Here is a 25,320-nt window from a genome sequence, read left to right on the forward strand (position 1 = left end):
AATGAATGCATACACACTTGTGAATAACTTGCATATACATATAAACTTGACGCACGCATAGACCTATAAATACTCGCATATACATATAAACTTCCATGCATATACACCTATAAATACTCGCATATACATATAAACTTCCATGCATATGCACCTATAAATACTCGCATATACATATAAACTTCCATGCATATACACCTATATATAGTCGCATATACATATAAACTTCCATGCATATACACCTATAAATACTCGCATATACACATAAACTTTCATGCATATGCACCTATAAATACTCGCATATACATATAAACTTCCATGCATATACACCTATAAATACTCGCATATACATATAAACTTTCATGCATATACACCTATAAATACTCGCATATACACATAAACTTCCATGCATATACACCTATAAATACTCGCATATACATATAAACTTCCATGCATATACACCTATAAATACTCGCATATACATATAAACTTCCATGAATATACACCTATAAATACTCGCAGACACATATGAACTTCCATGCATATACACCTATAAATACTCGCATATACATATAAACTTCCATGCATATACACCTATAAACACTCGCATATACATATAAACTTCCATGAATATACACCTATAAATACTCGCATACACATATGAACTTCCATGCATATACACCTATAAATACTCGCATACACATATAAACTTCCATGAATATACACCTATAAATACTCGCAGACACATATGAACTTCCATGCATATACACCTATAAATACTCGCATATACATATAAACTTCCATGCATATACACCTATAAACACTCGCAGACACATATGAACTTCCATGCATATACACCTATAAATACTCGCATATACATATAAACTTCCATGCATATACACCTATAAATACTCGCATATACATATAAATCAATCAATCAATCAATCAACTTTATTTATATAGCGCTTTTACAATCACGATTGTGTCAAAGCAGCTTCACAGTGTCAAACAGGGTAATATTGCGACAAAATTAGATTTGGCTGTACAGCCGTACTGGAGAAAACAGTGATGTTATCAGCTTATTTTAATTTATCATATAGCGACAATGTTGGCAGATCAGTATTATAGTTTATAGAATTAAATAAGACCTAATTCATATATTTTATTTGTATAATAAGTTGAATAACTTTAATCATATTTTTAGTGTCCCCAACTGAGCAAGCCAAGCCAAAGGCGACAGTGGCAAGGAACCAAAACTCCATCGGGGCATGATGGAGAAAAATAAACCTTGGGAGAAACCAGACTCAGTCGGGGTGCCAGTTCTCCTCTGGCCTATTAACACACCGTGTAAGATTATTATTCTGGCAACCTTACAGGTCGGAAATCATATTAGATCGGATTATTCAAAATTTTCAGGGTATCACGGAAGAGACATATGAATACATGAAAGATCGGAATTATTGCGCCGAAGACGGGTTTTGAGCATGTCGTGCCAGTGAGGCAAATTCGGAGGAGACACCATTTGACACGGCTCAGCAGACACTCCAGGATGCGTTGGTCATGTCCAGGCAGGTCCACCATCCGATCCGGACAGGGCCCAGATCCGGGATAAACCTCGGGATAAACAGAGAGACTAACATTAGCGTAGATGTCACTCTTTTTATGATGTAACGAGTACATCAGGTGTTATGGGAAGTGTTCCCGGTTCCGGCTGACCTAGTTAATGCAGCCTAACAATCAGTCAATTGAATTGAATAATGAAAGTTAAAAATGTTCTATGTGTATGCCATAGTAAAGAGATGTGTTTTTAGTCTAGATTTAAACTGACAGAGTGTGTCTGCTTCCCGAACAATGCTAGGAAGACTATTCCACAATTTAGGAGCTAAATAGGAAAATGATCGACCGCCTGCAGTTGATTTAGATATTCTAGGTATTATCAACTGGCCAGAGTTTTGAGACCGCAATCGACGTGATGGGGTATAATGCGTTAAGAGCTCGCTTAAGTACCGGGGAGCTAAACTATTTAGTGCTTTGTAAGTAATAAGCAAGATTTTAAAATGTATGCGATGTTTAATAGGGAGCCAGTGCAGTGTTGACAGAACTGGACTAATATGATCATACTTCCTGGTTCTAGTAAGAACTCTAGCTGCTGCATTTTGGACTAGCTGGAGTTTGTTTATTAAGCGAGCAGGGCAACCACCCAGTAGAGCATTACAATAATCTAGCCTTGAGCTCATGAACGCATGTACTAACTGTTCAGCATTTTGCATTGAAAGCATGTGCCGTAATTTAGATATATTTTTAAGATGATAGAATGCGGTTTTACAGATGCTAGAAACGTGGCTTTCAAATGAAAGATTGGTATCAAAGAGCACACCCAGGTTCCTCACTGACGACGAGGGCTTGACAGAGCACTCATCAAGTGTTAGACAGTATTCTCGGTTACTACTTGTGGAGCTTTTCTGTCCAATAATTAAAAATTCAGTTTTATCTGAATTAAGTTGCAGAAAATTACTATTCATCCAATTTTTTATATCAGCTATGCATTCTGTTAATCTTGTGAATTGGTAGGTTTCATCCGGGCGTGAGGAAATATAGAGCTGAGTATCGTCAGCATAACAATGAAAACTAACGCCATGTTTCCTAATGATATCTCCCAATGGTAGCATATACAGGGTGAAAAGCAACGGTCCTAACACTGAGCCTTGCGGTACCCCATACTGAACTTGTGATCGGTGTGACATCTCTTCATTTACTGCTACAAACTGATAACGGTCAGATAAGTACGATTTAAACCATGCCAAAGCAGTTCCACTAACGCCAACATAATTTTCGATTCTATTCAGAAGAATATTGTGATCGATAGTATCAAATGCAGCGCTAAGATCGAGTAACACTAATAGAGAGATACAACCACGATCAGATGATAAGAGTAAATCATTTGTAACTCTAATTAGAGCAGTCTCAGTGCTATGATACGGTCTAAATCCTGACTGGAAATCCTCACATATACCATTTCTTTCTAAAAAAGAACATAATTGTGAAGACACGGCCTTTTCTAGTATTTTTGATAGAAACGGTAGATTCGAGATTGGCCTGTAATTGACTAATTCTTTAGGATCAAGTTGTGTTTTTTTAATAAGTGGTTTAATTATAGCCAACTTAAAAGTTTTCGGTACATATCCTAATGTCAAAGATGAATTAATGATATTAAGCAGAGGATCTATGACCTCTGGAAGTATCTCTTTTAATAGCCTAGTCGGTATAGGGTCAAGCATACATGTTGTTGATTTTGATGATTTTACAAGTTTAGCCAGTTCTTCTCCTCCTATAGCAGTGAATGAGTGTAATTTTTCCTCAGTGACCCTGCAGTGCTCTGTCTGAAGTGATACTGTAATAGACGGCTGCATGGTTATAATTTTATTCCTAATATTATCAATCTTACTAGTAAAGAAGTTCATAAAGTCATTACTGCTGTGTTGTTTACAAACATCAGAAGCTGAAGCTTTATTTTTTGATAATTTAGCCACTGTATCGAATAAATACTTAGGGTTGTGTTTGTTTTCTTCTAAAAGAGATGAGAAATAAGCAGATCTAGCAGTTTTTATGGCCTTTCTGTATGCAATCATGCTCTCTTTCCACAAATTGCGAAAAACCTCTAGTTTTGTTTTCTTCCAGCTGCGCTCCATTTTTCTGGCTGCTGTTTTAAGGGCCCGAGTGTGCTCGTTGTACCACGGCGTTGGATTATTTGCTTTAATCTTCTTTAAGCGCCGGGGAGCAACTATGTCTAAAGTGCTAGTAAGGAGAGAGTCAATAGTTTCGGTTGCAGCATCAAGTTCATCTTGGCTATCTGTAATGCTGAGGAGATGGAACTGATGAGGAAGATTATGTACAAAGCAATCTTTAGTCGCAGCGGTTATCGTCCTGCCATATTTGAAGCGAGGGGATGGCTTTGCAGCCTTAGGTAAATTAAGTATACATGATATTAGGTAATGATCTGAGATGTCATCGCTCTGCTGCAGAATTTTAACAGTATCAACATTTATTCCATGTGACATTATTAGATCTAAAGTATGATTAAGGCGATGAGTGGGTCCTGATACGTGTTGTCTAACTCCAATAGAGTTTAGAATGTCTCTAAATGCCAATCCCAATGCGTCTTTTTCATTGTCTACGTGGATATTAAAATCCCCAACAATTAGTACTTTATCTACAGCTAATACTAACTCCGATACAAAACCAGCAAATTCTTTGATAAAGTCTGTATTGTGCCCTGGTGGCCTGTATACAGTAGCCAACACAAATGTCAGAAGGGATTTATCATTTACACTACACAGTGTTACATAAAGCACCAAAACTTCAAAGGAATTATATTTGAAACTAGACTTCTGAGTAATACTGAAAATATTATTATAAATTACAGCCACACCTCCCCCTTTACCTTTCAGACGTGGCTCATGTTTGTAACAATAATCTCGGGGGGTGCACTCATTTAAAGTAATGTAATCATCAGGTTTTAGCCAGGTTTCTGTCAAACACAGCACATCTAAGTTATGATCTATAATCATATCATTGACAACAAGCGTTTTTGGCGAAAGGGATCGAATATTCAGCAACCCAAGCTTTATCAATTGTTCATCCGTATTATATCTGTTGTTTATTTGTTGGACATCAATTAAATTTTTACTGTTGAATGGTTTTGATGGTTTTTTGTATTTACTAATTCGGGGAACAGACACAGTCTCTATGTGATAATATCTAGGTGAAAGAGTCTCTATGTGCTGGGATTTAGCTGACTTTGGTGACGTGAGACAGCTAGCAGACGGTTGGTTTAGCCAGTTTGTCTGCTTCCTGACCTGGGCCCCAGTGAGTCAAGGTTTAGCTCTAAGACTATGTGCCAAATTACTAGAGAGAAGAGCAGCACCAGCCCAGGAGGGATGAATGCCGTCCATCTTCAACAGGTCAGGTCTGCCCCAAAAACTTTTCCAATTGTCTATGAACCCTATGTTATTTTGCAGACACCACTTAGACAACCAGCCATTGAGTGATGATAATCTGCTAACTATTTCATCACTCCTTTTCGCGGGGAGAGGACCAGAGAAATATACGGCTTTTGACATCGTACTTGCGAGTTTACACACCTCTTTAATGTTAATTTTGGTGATCTCCGACTGGCGAAGTCGAACATCATTAGTGCCAACGTGAATAATAATCTTAGAGAATTTACGATTAGCTTTAGCCAGCACTTTTAAATTTGCTTTGATGTCAGGCGCTCTGGCTCCCGGTAAACATGTGACTATGGTGGCTGGTGTCTCTATTTTCACATTCCGTGTAATAGAATCGCCAATAACTAGGGCACTTTCAACAGGATCCTCAGTGGGTGCGTCACTGAGTGGGGAGAACCTGTTTGATGTTCTAATCGGAACGGAAGAGTGGTTTTTTGATCCGCGACTATGCTTTCTCATCGTCACCCAGCCCTGCTGCGCGGGCTCAGCCGGAACCAAACAATGAGTGTTCACTAAGCTAGTCGCATCCAAAGCAGTATCTAAAGCTGTTACATTCTCACTACTCTCACATAAAGCTTGGATGCGTGTCTCTAAATCTGAAATCTTCTCCGTCAGCCTGATTAATTCCTTACATTTATCACATGTGAAGCCCTGTTCGCCAACGGAGATAGATATGCTAAACATGTAGCATGCAGTGCAAGTGACAATGACAGGAGAAGAAGACATGGCTTACCGTATTTGTTGATGAATCCAAAACTTACCACAGTTGTCTGATGGAGTCTTTTTAATAATCCAACTCACCACAGTTGTCTATAGAACTCAGAAAACAGGAGACCTGGATGCTGGGATGGAAAGCTACCAGGCTAGCGAAAAGCTAAGGTGTGGTAGTGATTTAGATTAAAAGCTAGTAATGTCAAATTTAAATTGATATGCTATATTAAACACTATATGGTGATGAGTAAGTTATATTTAGCAGTGTAAATTACAAAGAAAATATATCAAATAGAGATTCAAACACAGCTATACAGAGCTACAAACACTGTGGTGGCAGCAGCAGCAGGCAGACAGACAGGAGCAATCGATCAGGAACAATCAATCAGCCAGGAAGTATTCATAAACTTCCATGAATATACACCTATAAATACTCGCAGACACATATGAACTTCCATGCATATACACCTATAAATACTCGCATATACATATAAACTTCCATGCATATACACCTATAAACACTCGCATATACATATAAACTTCCATGAATATACACCTATAAATACTCGCATACACATATGAACTTCCATGCATATACACCTATAAATACTCGCATACACATATAAACTTCCATGAATATACACCTATAAATACTCGCAGACACATATGAACTTCCATGCATATACACCTATAAATACTCGCATATACATATAAACTTCCATGCATATACACCTATAAACACTCGCAGACACATATGAACTTCCATGCATATACACCTATAAATACTCGCATATACATATAAACTTTCATGCATATACACCTATAAATACTCGCATATACATATAAACTTCCATGCATATACACCTATAAATACTCGCATATACATATAAACTTCCATGCATGCACCTATAAATACTCGCATACACATATAAACTTCCATGCATATACACCTATAAACACTCACACATACATATAAACTCGATGCGCGCATACACATCCATAAAACGCGCATACATACAAAATAAAACGTGGATGCATGCTTTAGTTGTGTATATATGTATATGCGAGTGATTTCATATGTGGTTGTGCGTGAACTTTTCAGTGCAAACGGAAGGCATTTCAATGTAAAAGGAAGTCATTTCAGTTTAAAAGGAAGTCATTTGTGTGTACACGGAAGTGTGATCGTGCTACAACTGAAGCAATAGAATTTTGCGAAACGTGCTTACTTGGCGGTCCGTGTACCTTCGGATAATTTGTTTTTTCCTTTTTGTCTTCCAAACGGAAAAACTAAGAAAGCATTCATTTATCATATATTCGACCCTCCCTATGAGAATAAATAAACAAACCTTGAGTCGTTTTTTCCCCTCATATTTTTATTTTTGTTTTAATCACACTCTGTTCTAATCCGCCAAATGGGAAAACATAAATAAATGGATAAACAGCTTGAATATTCGATCTCAACATGGGCGGGAACAAAAGGCCACTTTCCGCTGATTGGTCAACCAAAGATCAAGCCGCGCCTTCAGTTCTCTGCGCATTGCGCAACAGAATATATATATATATCCTTGTACAGATTATTAACAGAGTTTAGTGCAACTACATTTAATCTTGTTCTCATCAAACAGCCAGACTAATAAAAGAGAGAATGTTGTAGTGAAGTGATCAGCAGTCCAATAAAAACAATGCTTTATTTTTCTGCCAGCTTAATTTCTAAAGCAAACCAGATCATTGTGCGACTCGCAACATAAGGCGCACAGAGGAACCTAGTTAATTTGTGAATGAATCCGAGTCTTTGAACAAATCGGTTGAGTGACTCACCAGCCATACAGCCTTTGTATTATTGAATGAATCAGCGGTTCGAGCGAATCAACTGAACAAAATGACTCATTCATTAACACAGTGACTTGCTGCCACCTACTGGCAATATTTAATATTCGTTTCATCTTGTAATTCTATTTCATATTTCTGTATTCAAAGCATTTTGTATAAAACATAAAACTAATGTCATTGCATTAGGTTATATATTTGCTCTGCTGTGTGAATGTACAGAACTTTCTCAGCATTAAATTGTGTAAATACATCTATAAGCAACTTTAGATTCTGCATTGCCACCTCTGCAGCGCAGGATATTGGGCTGAAACAATATAGTTTCAAACTCTAATTGTATTGAATAAATTTAAGGTGGCAATAAATATAGAAATATATATTCATCTCTGGCTTTATTTTTCAATGTGTTAATTCATAGTTTCTAAAACATGTAAATGAACGACAAGAACGGATTAAACATTTCTGTTTCTGTTCTGTTTTCAGTTAAAAAGATGTCATTTAAGCGTCTTGAGTTAATGATTTTTACAACGAAAGTGATTCAATCAAGAACTTTAATAGCTCGATAAACTTTATCTTAGAGCTGTTGGTAAAGCCAAAAAAAAATATGTCTATTAATTTTTATATTATCTGTAAAGCTGCTTTGAAATAATCTGTATTGTAAGAAGCGCTTGGCCTATAAATGAAGATTGCGCGGAGCGGAGTTCTGGAGATAAGAATGGCGCGGCTTGATCTTTGGTTGACCAGTCAGAGGAAAGGGGCGTTTTGTGCCCGCCCATTTTGAGATCGAACTAAAGCATGCATCCACATTTTATTTTGTATGTATGTGCGAGTGTTTTATGGATGTGTACGCGCGCATCGAGTTTATATGTGTGCGAGTGAGTATAGGTGTGTCTGCGTGCAGTGAGTGTATATGTATATGCGAGTATTTATAGGTGTATATGCATGGAAGTTTATATGTATATGCGAGTGTTTATAGGTGTATATGCATGGAAGTTCATATGTGTATGCGAGTATTTATAGGTGTATATGCATGGAAGTTTATATGTGTATGCGAGTATTTATAGGTGTATATGCATGGAAGTTTATATGTGTATGCGAGTATTTATAGGTGTATATGCATGGAAGTTCATATGTGTATGCGAGTATTTATAGGTGTATATGCATGGAAGTTCATATGTGTATGCGAGTATTTATAGGTGTATATGCATGGAAGTTTATATGTATATGCGAGTATTTATAGGTCTATGCGTGCATGAAAGTGTATATGTATATGCAAGTTATTCACAAGTGTGTATGCATTCATTACTAACATTATATGTATTGGTATGGATATAAGATTTCATATTAGTGTGCATGTGTATTTCATATATGTATTTTGAACATCCAATAGTATACATGTATATGCGAGTAATGTATAGGTGTATATGCACGTGTATTATGTATGTATTGATAAGCGAAGTTTGATTTAAATCCTATGTGGCGCCTCATACTTGCGCACTTCAATAAGCCGACAGAATGCAGGTTAATGTGTTTACTTGCAGCGTTAAATCGGGGTAAGAGGCAAAAAACTACCTGTTCTGACCTGTTTATACTTAAAGTTTTACTTCAGTAGAAGCAATGTAAGTGTTTTAACTTCTCAAATTAATTTCTATGAAAGTTAAGCTTCCAAAGGCATGAACTGAACATGCACCAGACTGATCACGCGCTGTGAATGTATATTATGTGAATACAGATTCATCTTCCCAGCACTGAAGTACCCCTTTAAGCCGTTTTTGACCTTATTGATGACCTGATATAGAATATAATAGTATATTTTTTATATGGGGCTCATTGGAATGCAGTGTGACAACATGCCCCATCTAAAGCAACTGGGATTTAAACCTCGCCTCGTGTCTTCTGCCGATAGATCAGCATTAAAGAACTATCTCAACTGTTAAATCACAGATAAGGGATTAAAAGAGAAGAAATGTACTTTTGCTTTTGTTAAATGTTTAGTTATATGTTCCAAAGATTTTTTCTCTAAATAATGTTGATATGGCAACTAGTAAATACCCTAAGTTTCGTCATCCTGGTATCTGTGGAAAGTTTTAAACCATGTGTGTCACAACGAACCCTGCGTTGTGCCCCGCTCTCCCCTAATTCAACAACCCCTCATCAATTATTCCTTACTTAAGATTCAAGTAGCTTGGTGTTCCTTCTTTGCAAGTTCTAAAGTGGCATTTTAGATTAACTCACTTTTGCCATCTAACTATTGTATAAATGCAATATCATGGCCTCGTGCCTGTGCTGATATAGAGGCACTTTTTCTCATTGCTCATATACTCTACAATATAGGATGTTCATTTACTGAGAGCACGCTATTAGAGTTTCGTTAAATAGCATAGCTATAGGGAGTGCTTTATGATAGAATACATGCAACAAGCTTCTACACACACACACACACACACACACACACACACACACACACACACACACACACACACACTAGGGATGCGCGGTATACCGGTACTGGAAAAATACCGGTATATATTTTATTTAAAACGGTACGATATCATGATTTGGCACATTTCGGTATATGCTGCTTTTCCGAAGTTCACCGCTAGATGGCAGCGCGCTACCCAAACTGACCCGAAACAAACGGCAAATGTGACAACAAGATAGACGAACAAAATGGATAAAGCAGTCGAATCTCACTCAAGATGCCCAAAACGAATTAATAAAGAGAGGAGTAGAAGTGACATTTGTAGTGACTGCTTATAAAACTGATGAAGAACCATCAAACCTAGCCAAGAAGCATCTGTCACTATCCTGACTTTAAGACTTCTTAAGAGATCGACAGGTCAGTGAACCATTCAAACCATCTCATTTAGACATTTATTTTCTTTTTACACTGATCAACGCGCACACACACAGCCTAACATAAGATCGAATATCACAATCTCCAGCGTTCGTTTCAACCAATGACATTTAGATCTCATTATATTTGCACGCGTACTATTACACTATTTACATTCGCGTTAGACCCGACTGTGTTTATGTGAATACTCACTAAAGATGGACATTTGTACATAATTCTGTGTATTTGAGAGCTTAAGGAAACTTAATGTGTAATGTGCGAGCGTGACTAAGTGACAGGCGTGTGTGTGTGTGTGTGTGTGTGTGTGTGTGTGTGTGTGTGTGTGTGTGTGTGTGTGTGTGTGTGTGTGTGTGTGTGTCGTATGAGCTCATATCTCCTGTAACTGTTATTACGAAATGCTATAAAATCTCTTGCGTGTTCAAATGATTTCCGTTCTCCATCCCGAGACGAGCGTGAAATGTTGAATCGGATTATGCAGATTGCTTTAGTGTAGTGCGATGTCTTTTGAAACCAGAAGCAATTAGCTAATTTTGAGAGATTTTTGCTGAAATTATTTCTCACAAGAAAGTTTTCAAATGACTGATTTGATGTGAAAAGCTTTGCTGATTAATTTACTAATAAACATTTGTGGTAATTTACCACTTTATAAACTCAAAACTTGTATAATTGTTCTCATTCGCGTGCAATATACCCGCGCTAATATCAGACCTTGTGGTATCGATTTAATATCGGTACTTCGGTATTAGATTGTGGTACCGTACCGAAGCCAAAATTGTGGTATCGAGCCATCCCTAACACACACACACAATAACGTATTATTGCAGGGCAAAACATATCCGTCTACACTATCTTGACAGTCCTCATTCTACATGATAGCAGGGTAAAATAAATAACTGTAGCATCCTCGCTGACGTCACCCCCAGTAGCGTTGCTAATCTTTCCCTGCCTAAAATCATCTTCACAACCAATAATCTGTTTATTATTGTGATTTTAAAATGACCAAAGGGGACATTTATAGTCTTATCTGCACCCGGGGCATCACTAGACCTTTTAAAGTATTAATGTTTGCCCTATTCTAAACAGAGAATCATTTTTCTGATAATATTTCAGGAATCATGTCTTGTGTGTTTTCAGCTGTTTAGACTCACTATTGATCCAATCGGTCAAACAGGTTTAGAAAATGTTCTTTAATTGTTTGTGATTCAGTTTGATTCGTTCAGACAGTTCACTCGATCACTGATTCGTTAGCAGATGTTTCTCTCTGAAATAGTAATGGGATATTTTATAAGACAGAAAACAAAAAGAGCACTGAATGAGGTTCATATTTGCTTTCAGTCCATAGGAAACACACACACACACAAATGTCTTCTAGTGTTTGTCAATGATGAAGCAGCTGTGTGCAGTTTGCATGAACCCCTCCCCTGGTGATGACATTATGCCTTTATAATAACCATATCTTCAAACCTTGCTACACAATATTCTTATTTTTACTTTTCATACATCAATTTGATTGAACTCCACAACACATGATCTGCTTAATAAATGATTTTATTGATTAGAAGAGAGTTTCAGAGAAGGCATTGAGAAGAGATTACAACTTTTTTAAATTTTTAAATTAAGTAAATAAGGAATACATTTTTTTTTTTTTTTAGAAATGCATATCTCAAAAATAGTAAAATGCACCATTCCCTATTTGCATTAAAGACAAGATAAGATCAGAAAGTGTACAATCAAAGTAACTGAAGCGAAGGATGACTGCATGATCTTAGTCCGTAACACAGATAGAGGCCATTGGGGTTGAACAGCTTGCATCGTTCCAGCAATTATTAGCTGTAGGGTGGAAAAACTATATTAGTTATTCTGATCATTATAGTCGTGTTACAATCAAAATAATACAAAATTAGCCATTAAATGTTATTGTATGATATGAAATTATAGTATTGTAAATTGTAATCATAAGTATTCTCACCGGTCCAGCTGATCATCAGACAGTTCTCAACACGCCTGTTGTTAGGCTCTCGAGAGCACCAGCTGGCAAAGTCATATGCAGTTCCATCATTCCACAACCACTGTCCTTCCTAGAGAGCAAAGACAGTGATCATAATAGTGCATGACTGTACTCTGACTTCTGTAAGAAGCTAATTAACTAAGTCAGCTTTAAACCGCCTTCATTAGAAATGTTGCATTAACTTTTTAAAGCATAAAATTCAGTTTAGACAATCAAACACACAAGAAAACACAAATGAACTTACTATTGCTGCATCATGACCACCAATCCAGGTATTTGTGGAAAGAGAAGGCAACAGACCCAGCAGGAAATTATTCTCCGCTCTACTGTGCACAGAAGCGAGATTCGCACCAAAGCTTTGGCAGTTTCTCTAAAAAAAGACACATTTGTTTTATTGTAAAAAAACAAAAATATTTATTTTTTTGATAAAGAATAAGTGACTAGTCAATTTAAAACAAAGTATACACTGATTATATACCAAGTATAATTTTTCTATATTATTTATTTGCAGAAAATAATGGTATACTTTAAGAATAATAAAAAATCTCCATTCGTTTTAATATTGTCTTTTTACTACTACTGTACTAATATTTAAATTAATCATTTGATTCAGTGCATTTATTGTTTACAAAATGTTTTTATATTGTACGTGTATTAAAAAAAACTGCATGTTATTACAGCAGTAATTAATTTCTGTAATTAGAACCGATGATTACACTGTTACTCTTCCCTTACACCTTAACCCACCCTTAAACCTACCCATAGCACCTGTGCTGTAACTAACACATTACCTGTGCTGTGACTAACACATTACCTGTGCTGTAACTAACACATTACCTGTGCTGTAACTAACACATTACCTGTGCTGTGACTAACACATTACCTGTGCTGTGACTAACACATTACCTGTGCTGTAACTAACACATTACCTGTGCTGTAACTAACACATTACCTGTGCTGTTACTAACACATTATCTGTGCTGTGACTAACACATTATCTGTGCTGTGACTAACACATTACCTGTGCTGTAACTAACACATTATCTGTGCTGTGACTAACACATTACCTGTGCTGTAACTAACACATTACCTGTGCTGTAACTAACACATTACCTGTGCTGTAACTAACACATTACCTGTGCTGTGACTAACACATTACCTGTGCTGTAACTAACACATTACCTGTGCTGTAACTAACACATTGCCTGTGCAGTAACTAACACATTACCTGTGCTGTGACTAACACATTACCTGTGCTGTGACTAACACATTACCTGTGCTGTAACTAACACATTACCTGTGCTGTGACTAACACATTACCTGTGTTGTGACTAACACATTACCTGTGTTGTGACTAACACATTACCTGTGCTGTAACTAACACATTACCTGTGCTGTAACTAACACATTACCTGTGCTGTGACTAACACATTACCTGTGCTGTAACTAACACATTACCTGTGCTGTGACTAACACATTACCTGTGGTGTGACTAACACATTACCTGTGCTGTGACCTGTGCTGTAACTAACACATTACCTGTGCTGTGACTAACACATTACCTGTGCTGTAACTAACACATTACCTGTGCTGTGACTAACACATTACCTGTGCTGTAACTAACACATTACCTGTGCTGTGACTAACACATTACCTGTGCTGTGACTAACACATTACCTGTGCTGTGACCTGTGCTGTAACTAACACATTACCTGTGCTGTGACTAACACATTACCTGTGCTGTGACCTGTGCTGTAACTAACACATTACCTGTGCTGTAACTATCACATTACCTGTGCTGTGACTAACACATTACCTGTGCTGTGACTAACACATTACCTGTGCTGTGACTAACACATTACCTGTGCTGTAACTAACACATTACCTGTGCTGTAACTAACACATTGCCTGTGCAGTAACTAACACATTACCTGTGCTGTGACTAACACATTACCTGTGCTGTGACTAACACATTACCCGTGCTGTGACTAACACATTACCTGTGCTGTGACTATCACATTACCTGTGCTGTAACTAACACATCACCTGTGCTGTGACTAACACATTACCTGTGCTGTAACTAACACATCACCTGTGCTGTGACTAACACATTACCTGTGCTGTGACTAACACATTACCTGTGCTGTAGCTAACACATTACCTGTGCAGTAACTAACACATTACCTGTGCAGTAACTAACACATTACCTGTGCTGTAACTAACACATTACCTCCTGTAACTAACACATTACCTGTGCTGCTACCCAGTTAACTCTCTGAGGGAAGAACTTGTAGCACCGGAGACCAAACTTTGTCCATCCACAGGGGCACATTTGACCTAAATGAATTGCATCCAGTGCATAAATGTTAAAGCTTTTGTAACTTTCATAGCAAAAAAACAAAAACAAAAAACAAACACGCACATTGTAAAATGTACTTTATTATTATTAATATACTTATTGTATATTTGTTTGATTGTCTAAATTATGTGTATTCTGACACTGTAAAATCCTCATTAATCATGCAAATATTAGTATGGAATATTGTACAGTTTCAAAATGCTTTTAAAATGAAATAGCGAGGGTTTTGCCAAATAAATGTCTTACCTGCATTCCCTATGGAGAAGATAACAAAAAGAAGCAGCAAACTTCTCAGCATTGCCATGATGAACCTGAAATTAACAAGCAGGAAAAGTTAAATGTCTGCCTTCTGTGGATTCTCAATGTATTTAAAGACAAAACACAAAGATATTTTAGAAATGTTATTCAGTAGGTTTTTGTTTCAACAACTCACCTTGGTTTGTTTGTTGCCTTTAGAATCTCAGAGGAAGATTGGGTGAAGTTTCAGAAGCAGCCCTGCTTTTATACGTTACTCAATGTCAAGTGTGTATAGTCTAAGGCATGAAGAGGAAATGTGATCGTTTGACATGTAGACTTTTGTACACATGAAATAAAATACAAATATTATAGAAGGTGAAGAGATGAGGCTGTAGAAATGTAAATGTTTAACTATATATTTACTTTTAAATATTCATAGTCAAGTTAAATATTAGTCATAAGAGACATTTCCCCATTAAATATTAAAAAAAAAAAAAAGAAAGAAAGAAAGTCCCGCACACTACCTACTTGCCAAAGTCTAAAAAAACGCTGTATTTGGTGCAACGTTTTGGTCTCAAGACCTTCATCTAGCCTACTACATATACGAAGAACACACTTAGCTAACAGTGTATTATTAATCAATATAGGATAAATTAAGGCACAGACAATGTGCTATGTGAAATAAGAATACATTGTTGTCAACAATGATTAGGGTATATAGAATTGAGCATGTGTGCATGCTGAAGTCCTCACAGGAGTTGGAGTCATCTTTTCACAGGTCATGGTCATCTGAAGTCCTCACAGGAGTTGTAGTCGTCTCTTCACATGTGATGGCCATCTGAAGTCCTCACAGGAGTTGGAGTCGTCTCTTCACAGGTGATGGTCATCTGAAATCCTCGCAGGAGTTGGAGTCGTCTCTTCACAGGTGATGTTCATCTGAAGTCCTCGCAGGAGTTGGAGTCGTCTCTTCACAGGTGATGGTCATCTGAAGTCCTCGCAGGAGTTGGAGTCGTCTCTTCACAGGTGATGGTCATCTGAAGTCCTCGCAGGAGTTGGAGTCGTCTCTTCACAGGTGATGGTCATCTGAAGTCTTCACAGGAGTTGGAGTCACCTCTTCACAGGTGATGGTCATCTGAAGTCCTCGCAGGAGTTGGAGTCGTCTCTTCAGAGGGGATGGTCATCTGAAGTCCTCGCAGATGTTTGAATCGTCTCTTCACAGGTGATGGTCATCTGAAGTCTTCACAGGAGTTGGAGTCACCTCTTCACAGGTGATGGTCATCTAAAGTCCTCACAGGAGTTGGAGTCGTCTCTCTACAGGGGATGGTCATCTGAAGTCCTCGCAGGAGTTGGAGTCGTCTCTTCAGAGGGGATGGTCATCTGAAGTCCTCGCAGATGTTTGAGTCGTCTCTTCACAGGGGATGGTCATCTGAAGTCCTCGCAGGAGTTGGAGTCGTCTCTTCACGGGTGATGGTCATCTGAAGTCCTCACAGGAGTTAGAGTCGTCTCTTCCCAGGTGATGTTCATCTGAAGTCCTCACAGGAGTTGGAGTCGTCTCTTCGCAGGTGATGGTCATCCGAAGTCCTCGCAGGAGTTGGAGTCTTCTCTTCACAGGTGATGGAGATCTGAAGTCCTCACAGGAATTAGAGTCGTCTCTTCCCAGGTGATGTTCATCTGAAGTCCTCACAGGAGTTGGAGTCGTCTCTTCACAGGTGATGGTCATCCAAAGTCCTCGCAGGAGTTGGAGTCTTCTCTTCACAGGTGATGGAGATCTGAAGTCCTCACAGGAATTAGAGTCGTCTCTTCACAGGGGATGGTATCTAAAGTCCTTGCAGGAGTTGGAGTCGTCTCTTCACAGGAGTTGGAGTCGTCTCTTCACAGGTGATGGCCATCTGAAGTCCTCACAGGAGTTGCAGTCGGCTCTTCACAGGTGATGGTCATCTGAAGTCCTCACAGGAGTTGGAGTCGTCTCTTCACAGGTGATGGCCATCTGAAGTCCTCACAGGAGTTGGAGTCATCTCTTCACAGGTGATGGTCATCTGAAGTCCTCACAGGAGTTGGAGTCGGCTCTTCACAGGTGATGGCCATCTGAAGTCCTCACAGGAGTTGGAGTCGGCTCTTCACAGGTGATGGTCATCTGAAGTCCTCACAGGAGTTGGAGTCGGCTCTTCACAGGTCATGGTCATCTGAAGTCCTCACAGGAGTTGGAGTCGGCTCTTCACAGGTGATGGCCATCTGAAGTCCTCACAGGAGTTGGAGTCGGCTCTTCACAGGTGATGGTCATCTGAAGTCCTCCCAAGAGTTGGAGTCGCCTCTTCACAGGGGATGGAATCTAAATTCCTCACAGGAGTTTTTTTTAGATTTTTCCCTGTTTAAACAAATTGATAACGTTCTGATAGATACAATCTAAACCACTTAAATGCCTTTTCCTGAATACCAGTGTAAATTTGTAGACGATCTATGAGTATTTTATGAATTATGATGTTGAATGCGGCACTAAGATCAAGTTAAAATAGTATGGAGAAACAGCCTTGGTCAGCAGCTAGAAGTAAATCATTTATCATTTTAACAAGCACAGTTTCTGTCAGTGTTGGGGAAGCTACTCTGAAAACGGTAGCTTTACAAGCTACAAGCTACTTTTAAGTTAAAGTAGTTAAGTTACATTCAAGCTACCATTTTGAAAAAGTAGTTAGCTACACTACAAGTTACGATCAAAAAGTAGCTAGCTACATTGAAACTACTTTTTTTTTTTTTTTACAATGACAAATAACTTGGAATAATTAATGAATAGTGTTATACTATTTGGGGTTTCAAATAATATAATGCAATGTAATTGATTTCAAAGAGTATAGTTTGAATTCAGGTTGATTGGGACACTTTTTTCCCCAGTTATTTCAAAGGCAAAAAATGTCAGAATCTTTTGAATAATTGATACAATAAACAATATTCTAATATAGCCTATATATTTTAAACTGACTGTCAAAGTGCAACATGGCTAAATATGTAACATCAGTGCAAGAATAAAATCTATGCAACTTAAATTAAATATTCAGGAGTCAGGATTAGGTTTACCACCATCAAACAAAACCAAATGTGGGACGATTAAGTTTGTGTGGGACAATGTGAGAAATGTTACTGACACTTAAACATAACCTGAAACTGTTATGTCTAATGGGTCCTGCACACTGTGCGATTTTTCAAAATCCTTTGCGAATGTCCCTTGTCAGACTGTACGAACATGATCGCCATGTCACACTGATGTTTAATACAAATAAATAAAGGATCGTGTTCATCAGATGTCAACACACTCCAGCATCGCGGCACTAGTAAGACGATGACTGACACCCTGTGGTGAAATAATGGTGTATGTTTACAGCAGATCGTCTGGGGTGGATTAAAACTTCATGTTCCATTGAGTTTGGAAAATTATGTACATGGTCATCATCAGAATATCTCTTCTCCGGTCTCTGTCTGAATACAATACCTGGCGGACCATCCTCCCAAAATGGCGGAAGGGGGCGGGGCGCGGTGTCGTGACGTGACGACATCTCCTCATTCTCAATTGGCATGGAGAGACAGTGTAACCCAGATTGATTACAAATAAGAATTATATTTGTATATTTAACTATATAACAAAAATAATAACTGCATTTGGAAATACAGAGTTAAAACTTTTCTTTTATATAAAAACTTTTTTTTATATAAATCATCTAGTGTTTTTCTTTTTGCTGTTATTTTTCTTATGTTGTGAATGTATATACTGTATTTGAGTGTTGTGTTCCCTTTAAGAGAGTGTGAGTAAGAGTTCACTGTCGACCTATCAGGCAAAGTGAACACAAAGGAAGCGAATGACGTCAGTAGCGCGCCGGGAAGGAGAGACGGAGATGCAAGCACAGAGAGATCGGCAGAGATATTTTTAGAGTGAGACAACAGTGATTGTGAGTTAAACTAGACAGCGCGTCTGGAAAGATCTTTATTTTGTTTAGACTGAACTATATTCTGTTGACACAAGTGATTTTGAGTTATTTTGAGTCTTTTCATGGTGAACACGGTGATGACGCAGACTGAACTCATCACCGCGTTGATCAAAATGGCGAGCCTCCCAACGACCCTTGACTAAAATGAGACCAACGGATTTCCCCGAAATTCACTGCTCATTTTTCCCCGGATGGAGAAAAATACCTGTGCTGGATGACCGAGTGAACTGAACATCGCACTCTATTCCCTTCTCACTCAACAGTTTTCTGTTCTTTCCGTTCAACCCAACGGTAGGCCTGAACTATTCCATCTAACGTCTCACTGGGGTATAGACCCTTTTACTGTTTGTCAGAGCCATAGAGAAAGAGAGTTGCGACAACGGAAGTTAAAAACGCTTGATAGTCACGTGATTCATGTAGACCTTGAATAGTTCTAGGAAGTGCTTTGGCAAGCAATTCAAATTGTCAGTCACAGTGACAGAACTGCGATTTTTGGTAATTAATAGTCAATAAATGCATTGATTTTCAATAATTTTATTACACATCGACATGTTATACTTAACTAATATGTAACTTTCCATACCTTCCAAAAAAAAAAAAAAAAAGTAGATTCATTTTCTCTAATTCCATAACGATGGATGAAACGTAATTAAGATGTGCTGATAATTTTAAATCTTCCTGATTAAACGTATTACCTTTTAAAAGTGCATCATGAACGGTCTGTTCCGCTGTAATTTAATGGCGTGGCTGCTACTTCCGGGAACTATTGAGAGTCTCCACGAGCCGCCATTGTTGTAAAAAAAACGTTCCATTGGAGTCTATGGAGTTGTCGCAACTCTCTCTCTATATGGCTTTAATGTTTGTATACAATGATGACGTAGCAACGTATGCGTGTGCATTTTGGCAACAAACTGTGGCAACACAAACCGAGAAAGTTATTTTAAAAAGTTGACTTTATCAAATGGTATTCGGCTACCTGATCCGTGTACTATAGTGGAGTGAATAGAAGACGTTAGCAGATGGCCAAATATACAGTGGTCGGATGCGTATTTAGTTGAGAAACCGAGCGTGTACACCCAAGACAAGCATATAAATCACTGGATGCTTATGAATACGTTGTGTGTGGGCATGTACAGAATGTCCAATACAATTTCCTACATTTATTCTTATTCTTCACACAGACATAGGTAGGGATGGGTACCGAAAACCGGTATTAAACGGGCCCCGGGGCTAAATTTTGAAAGACCGTTGTATCGATAAGCTCTGACGTTATCGGTTCTGCTGTCAGTACTTTTGAAAATACACGGGACCAGACCCAGATAGCCATTGGACGCTGTAACGGAACAGGGCCGCAAACGCAAAACGATAGAGCCGGGTCTGGCTCGCATCCGCCTCACGGACTCGTTCCTGAGTCCAAACGCACATCGGGCCGAAGCCGTTTCTGGTCTGTTTTTAGGGGTTGTTGCGGATATGTGCCAGCGCCGATCCAGCACCGCCTGATCATCCCGTTACAGATGCGTAACAAGTGCGTGAAACGATTCCGCCTGCCGGAGCTGTGCCGGATGTGTTACGATTCCGCTTAAATCGCCACTGGATTGTTAAAATAACCTATGCATAGGTCTACATTTTTCAGCCTTGGCTATAAATAAAAAGCTTGACTTTACTTGATAAAGGCTAGTTTTACTTGGAGCAATGCGTAGGCCTATAGGCTATAGCTGAAATAAATCGTTTTAATGATTAAAACGCATACTAAAACAACGTGAACAAAGTTAACAAACACAGAATTAATGACCACAAATTCAGATTTAATTATACAAAACGAACAACAAAGTAATGAACAAAGTAATGAACAAAGTCAACAATTAACAGATCAGTCAACAACAAACACATAATTAATGGATACAAAAAACACCTATTGCTATTAACACAACGTGAAAAAAACAGTCTCTCCTGGCGCTCTCCTCTCCTGTCCGCCGAAAGGGCAAACCACCTGATGCATGCCTCCATATTTCATCTTCTGTTGCCGTTGCTGCACCTGGAAACAGCATTAGGCTACTGATTAGGTTGAAAGAGAAATTTGGATCAGTGCTAGGCCTACATGACAAAAAAACAGGCAGATGTAGGCTATATTGCATTTGCTTAAAATGAAGATAGCATTCTTCTAATTCGGCCTATACTTACTATATATATATATATATATATATATATATATATATATATATATATATATATATATATATATATATATATATATAATATTATATAAGTATACTTCTATAACGGTTTGTGCATAAGTTGATGGAGCTGTAATAAAATAATAGCCTAATTAGGGGTGTCCATGGTTAACCGATTGACCGATTAACTGTTAAAAATTGCGTAACCGAGTGAAACATTTTGCTCGGTTAAGTGGCGTTAATGACGTGCCTTGAATTTAGTTGTAATATATGTTTGCACCCCTAGAGACCGCCAGAGCGCTCCCAGACATTTGTAATATCCACAAGAAGAAGTCATGACCAGCTTTCTAAGCGGGCAATGAAGCGGGCAAAGAAAGCGTGGGAGCACTTTAAAAATGAGAGTGACGGGGCAAAATGCAAGTATTGCAACGCAGTGCTTACCGCATTTTTCAGGCTATAAGTTGCTCCGGAGTATGAGTCGCATCAGTCAAAATATGCGTCATGAAGAGGAAAATAACATACGTCGCACTGGACTATAAGTCGCATTAGGGCAGAAGCAGAGCGCGAGCCGCGCGCGCTGTGCATAACGGAGCAGAAGAAAGAAAGTTTGAAGTGAGAAACTTGTGAATGACTAGAGAAAAGCAGACGTTACTTTAACTGTAATGAAGAAAACAAAAAAGCTAATCGCGGGCGGACTGAAAGCAAGATGGCCAGAGCTGAAGGGACGAGTCCACAGATGCTTGAACTCTCTTCTGGGAGAGGCTCAGCCGCGCGAGTCAAACGCTGTGAGAATCATTCTCGGGTGCATATTTTACTAACGTTACATGCTCTAATCGTGCAGGCGCCCTCGCGGCCACTCGCATTGCTAGTGAACTGGAGCGCATCTCATCCTAATTTAACGAAACTCAGCGTACGCCTCGCAGACATGAAATAGATCTTAAGAAACTTGAAATGTCTTTTAACAATTTAAAATGAAAAGAAATAGGCTACTCTCTTATTATGTAATCCATGATGTGCATTTTTCTATATAGGCGCGTTCACTACGGGGATGGTGGTCGTCAAATTAATAAGCTAAAAATAACCCTGACGCACGCTATGGTTAACCGAGTATTAACCACTAAGGGCCTCGGTTAACAGTTAATGAAAAACTTGAAAACATGCAGCCCTAAGCCTAATAATAAAAAAAACTGGTCATGTAAAACTGAATAAGACAAATTAAATATATGTAACCATTGAGGTTAAGACGTAACCGTCATCTGTAAAGAATGATCGACTTTACGCGCGCCAGGTTGACGCATAGCAACCTGAGAAGAGCGAAATGTTTGAATTTGCATGGTAACGCAAATATTTTTATTTTATTTATTTATTTTTACCACTTTCGTTATTTTGGCTAGATATTTCGTTTTTTTTTTTTGACATATTAACTGAATTTAGAAATGCTTTGGAAAATAAACAATTAAAAATAAAAGGCATTTAATAAACAATTTTTTTTTTTTAAATGGAGACAGCGTTTGGAGTGAGTGCATGCAAAATAATTAGTTCCCCGAGTCCACAAATAAAAATAGACAGTTTATAGTTCATAATTATGTCTTGAACTCATCTGTATAGCTAAAAATGACAGAGTATTGTGAATTGTTTCATCTCTCTTAAAGGAAAAAGAAAAAAAATGAGAACGTCGGCGCTTTTATCGGCCGTGGGTTAAAGAAAACAGCCTACGAAATAGCGTTTAGGCCTAAACATTAACCTGTACTATTATTATTTTAATTTATATGTTGATTATGAAAAGTGAGCAGCATGAGTAAAATAAAATTTTGGAAAAAACGGGGACAATTATAGTTTGACTGTCAATCTGATTGAAATACATACAAGTTTTATCTTCAAAAAGCAGAGACTACAGCACGTCCCGAGTCTCCATGCTACAGAGACCAGAGCAGATTGACCAACTTCTGAGTGTCTGGTCCAAAGAGGCAGAAGACACACAGAGACATTTGCAACAAGGTTAAGCTCAGGAGAGCAAACCTTCACTTCAAGGTTCCTTCGTCTGCGTGTTCCAGATTAAGGACCTTCTGCATCTACTTCAGGGCCTCATCTGCGTGTTCCAGATTTTAGGACCCTTTGGTGCCCCAGGAGATCAGCATCCCACAGATCTTCGTGTTCAAGGCTGTTGATACGGATTCCAGCTCCTTTCTTCACTGTATTGTCTCCCAGCAAAACCAGTGGAAGAAGTCATCACCATCGGACTGCTTACTCAACCACGTGGAACATAAATATCACTTAACCAAACCTCTTTCTAGAGACCTTGGCATTGTTGTATATTATCAGTATATGATTTTGTAATTTACATTACAAGTAAAATAACTGATGCTAGTTAATAACAAATAATCTTTCGTTGATTTGTTTAATGCATAATAAGGTTCTTCACCTTAATTCCAGAGAAACAACAGTTTATCTTTCCATAAAATAAACGTAACTCTTCTATAGCCACACTTAACTTACTCACATGTATTTTATGCATTTTACGCACTTCATTCCTTTATCATTCATTGTATTCATTTAGTAGTTGTGTTAATTGTTCTGTTTATCTTTTGTTAATAAAATCTATTTTATTACAATTGTGTCTTCCTTGTGCTGATAAAGCAGAAAAGGCTCTACAAGTTAGAAATCTCACCAATCTTTCAGATAAATCAGCTGACCAACTCTTCCTCCTTTACATTCATTATAAATGACTGGGCAGCCTCCTGTGCAGAGTGTTCTCATACAGCCAAGGTAATAGGCCTTGACTAGTGTCCCAAACTAAGAGGGGGGAAGGTGGTCATCTGATGTACTCATAACCACACCTTAAGTGACGTGTGATCCAAAATTCACAACGTCAGTGGTGACGTGAGTACCAATCACTACCTTACTTAGTGTCCTTGGGTGGACAAAAGTAAAAATCACTACAACTGAATATAAGAGTTATTAAACTAGTGTAGATTTCAATTAAGAAACCTAATACCTAAAATTAGTTAAAATAATTAGAAAACTAAAAGAAAAATAGGTGAAAAAATAAATTAAACTAGGCGTCAAACTTGAAGTAATACTATACATCTAGTTTAAAAAAACAAAACAAGAAAAAAAAGATCAAATAACTCTAAGAAAGAAAAGGAGAAAAAACCCAGAAACCAGTTCAATTGTTTGTTTGTTTTTCTGCATTTATTGACTGTCAGTAATTTCATTGTATTTCATTGATAATCTTTACTTTTTCTGCTGTTTCATATTTCCCTGGAAGATAAATAATTTGTTAATTAATTTAATCATTTATCCCTTTCCTTAATATAAATCTTTTAACATAATTTGAACTTACCTTTGTTGTCTGTCTGTTCCTTCAATCTCTCACTACTGCTCCCTATGAACCTAGAGTATTGGTCCACGTTTCCCTATGTACATCTCACCTGAGTGCCCATTAAAGGGGGGGTGAAATGCTGTTTCATGCATACTGATCTTTTTACACTGTTAAAGACTTGGAATCCCATACTAAACATGGACAAAGTTTCAAAAGTTAAGGTGGACGTTTGATGGGAGTATTTCTTTGTCAAAAATACTACTTCCGGTTAGTCATAAGTTTCGGCAAGTTTTTTGCGATCATGCGTCCCCTTTGACGTTAATGGGGGCGGAATTTCCTTGTATGGGCCTTACGGACAATTCTACCGGAAGCGTGTGAGAGAGAGAGAGGGAGAGAGCGAAAGCAACAGGCTATGCCCATCAAAGCGCTCGTAGGCTGCGCTGCACAGGTAATGTGCACAATTAACAATGACATCAAAAAGTGCGTTTTTGGTTGCCAGACCAAGACAGTCCTGCACAGATTCCCCCAAAACCCCGCGGTAAGGCAACAGTGGATGTAATTTGCTTTTCCGGATCAGCAACTGAGTTGCGCGAATGTTTATATCTGTTCGCTGCATTTCGGTGCCGACTGTTTCATAAACAAGGCCCAGCTTGACGCCGGATTTTCCAATCGCCTAATGCTGAATGATGGAGCAGTCCCAACGATAAAGGTCCCAACGTTAGAACCGCGGGCGGTGAGTTAGACTGCTTCAAATGTCTGTGTCTATGCTCATCAAGTAGCCCAAACATGATCACGTATAGTTACTATATATATTACTATATATAGAAATTGATCAATGGAGCATGCGA

The 25,320-nt window shown here is 38.2% G+C and overlaps 1 protein-coding gene across 1 annotated transcript; it reads right to left on the bottom strand.

Moving 5' to 3' along the window:
• Positions 1-11,966: 11,966 nt before the first annotated feature.
• Positions 11,967-15,069, bottom strand: LOC137084815 (ladderlectin-like). Its single transcript, XM_067451287.1, has 5 exons — positions 15,012-15,069; positions 14,658-14,743; positions 12,651-12,776; positions 12,368-12,476; positions 11,967-12,228 (listed from the first exon to the last, which is right to left on the bottom strand). The coding sequence occupies exons 1-5, from the start codon at positions 15,067-15,069 to the stop codon at positions 12,164-12,166; spliced, it is 444 nt and encodes a 147-aa protein (XP_067307388.1). The 3' UTR covers positions 11,967-12,163.
• Positions 15,070-25,320: the final 10,251 nt, after the last annotated feature.

The sequence above is a fragment of the Pseudorasbora parva genome, chromosome 8 (genome assembly GCF_024679245.1).
Source record: "Pseudorasbora parva isolate DD20220531a chromosome 8, ASM2467924v1, whole genome shotgun sequence".
NCBI classification, from domain to species: Eukaryota; Metazoa; Chordata; class Actinopteri; order Cypriniformes; family Gobionidae; genus Pseudorasbora; species Pseudorasbora parva.

Excerpts from the sequence above, each read along its gene's own strand:
- LOC137084815 (XM_067451287.1), bottom strand. The coding sequence starts at position 15,069 with ATGGCAATGCTGAGAAGTTTGCTGCTTCTTTTTGTTATCTTCTCCATA. Across the intron at positions 12,777-14,657 it reads TTAACTGGGTAGCAGCACAG|AGAAACTGCCAAAGCTTTGG; the intron begins GTAATGTGTTAG and ends GTCTTTTTTTAG. Across the intron at positions 12,477-12,650 it reads GTGGTCATGATGCAGCAATA|GAAGGACAGTGGTTGTGGAA; the intron begins GTAAGTTCATTT and ends TTTGCTCTCTAG.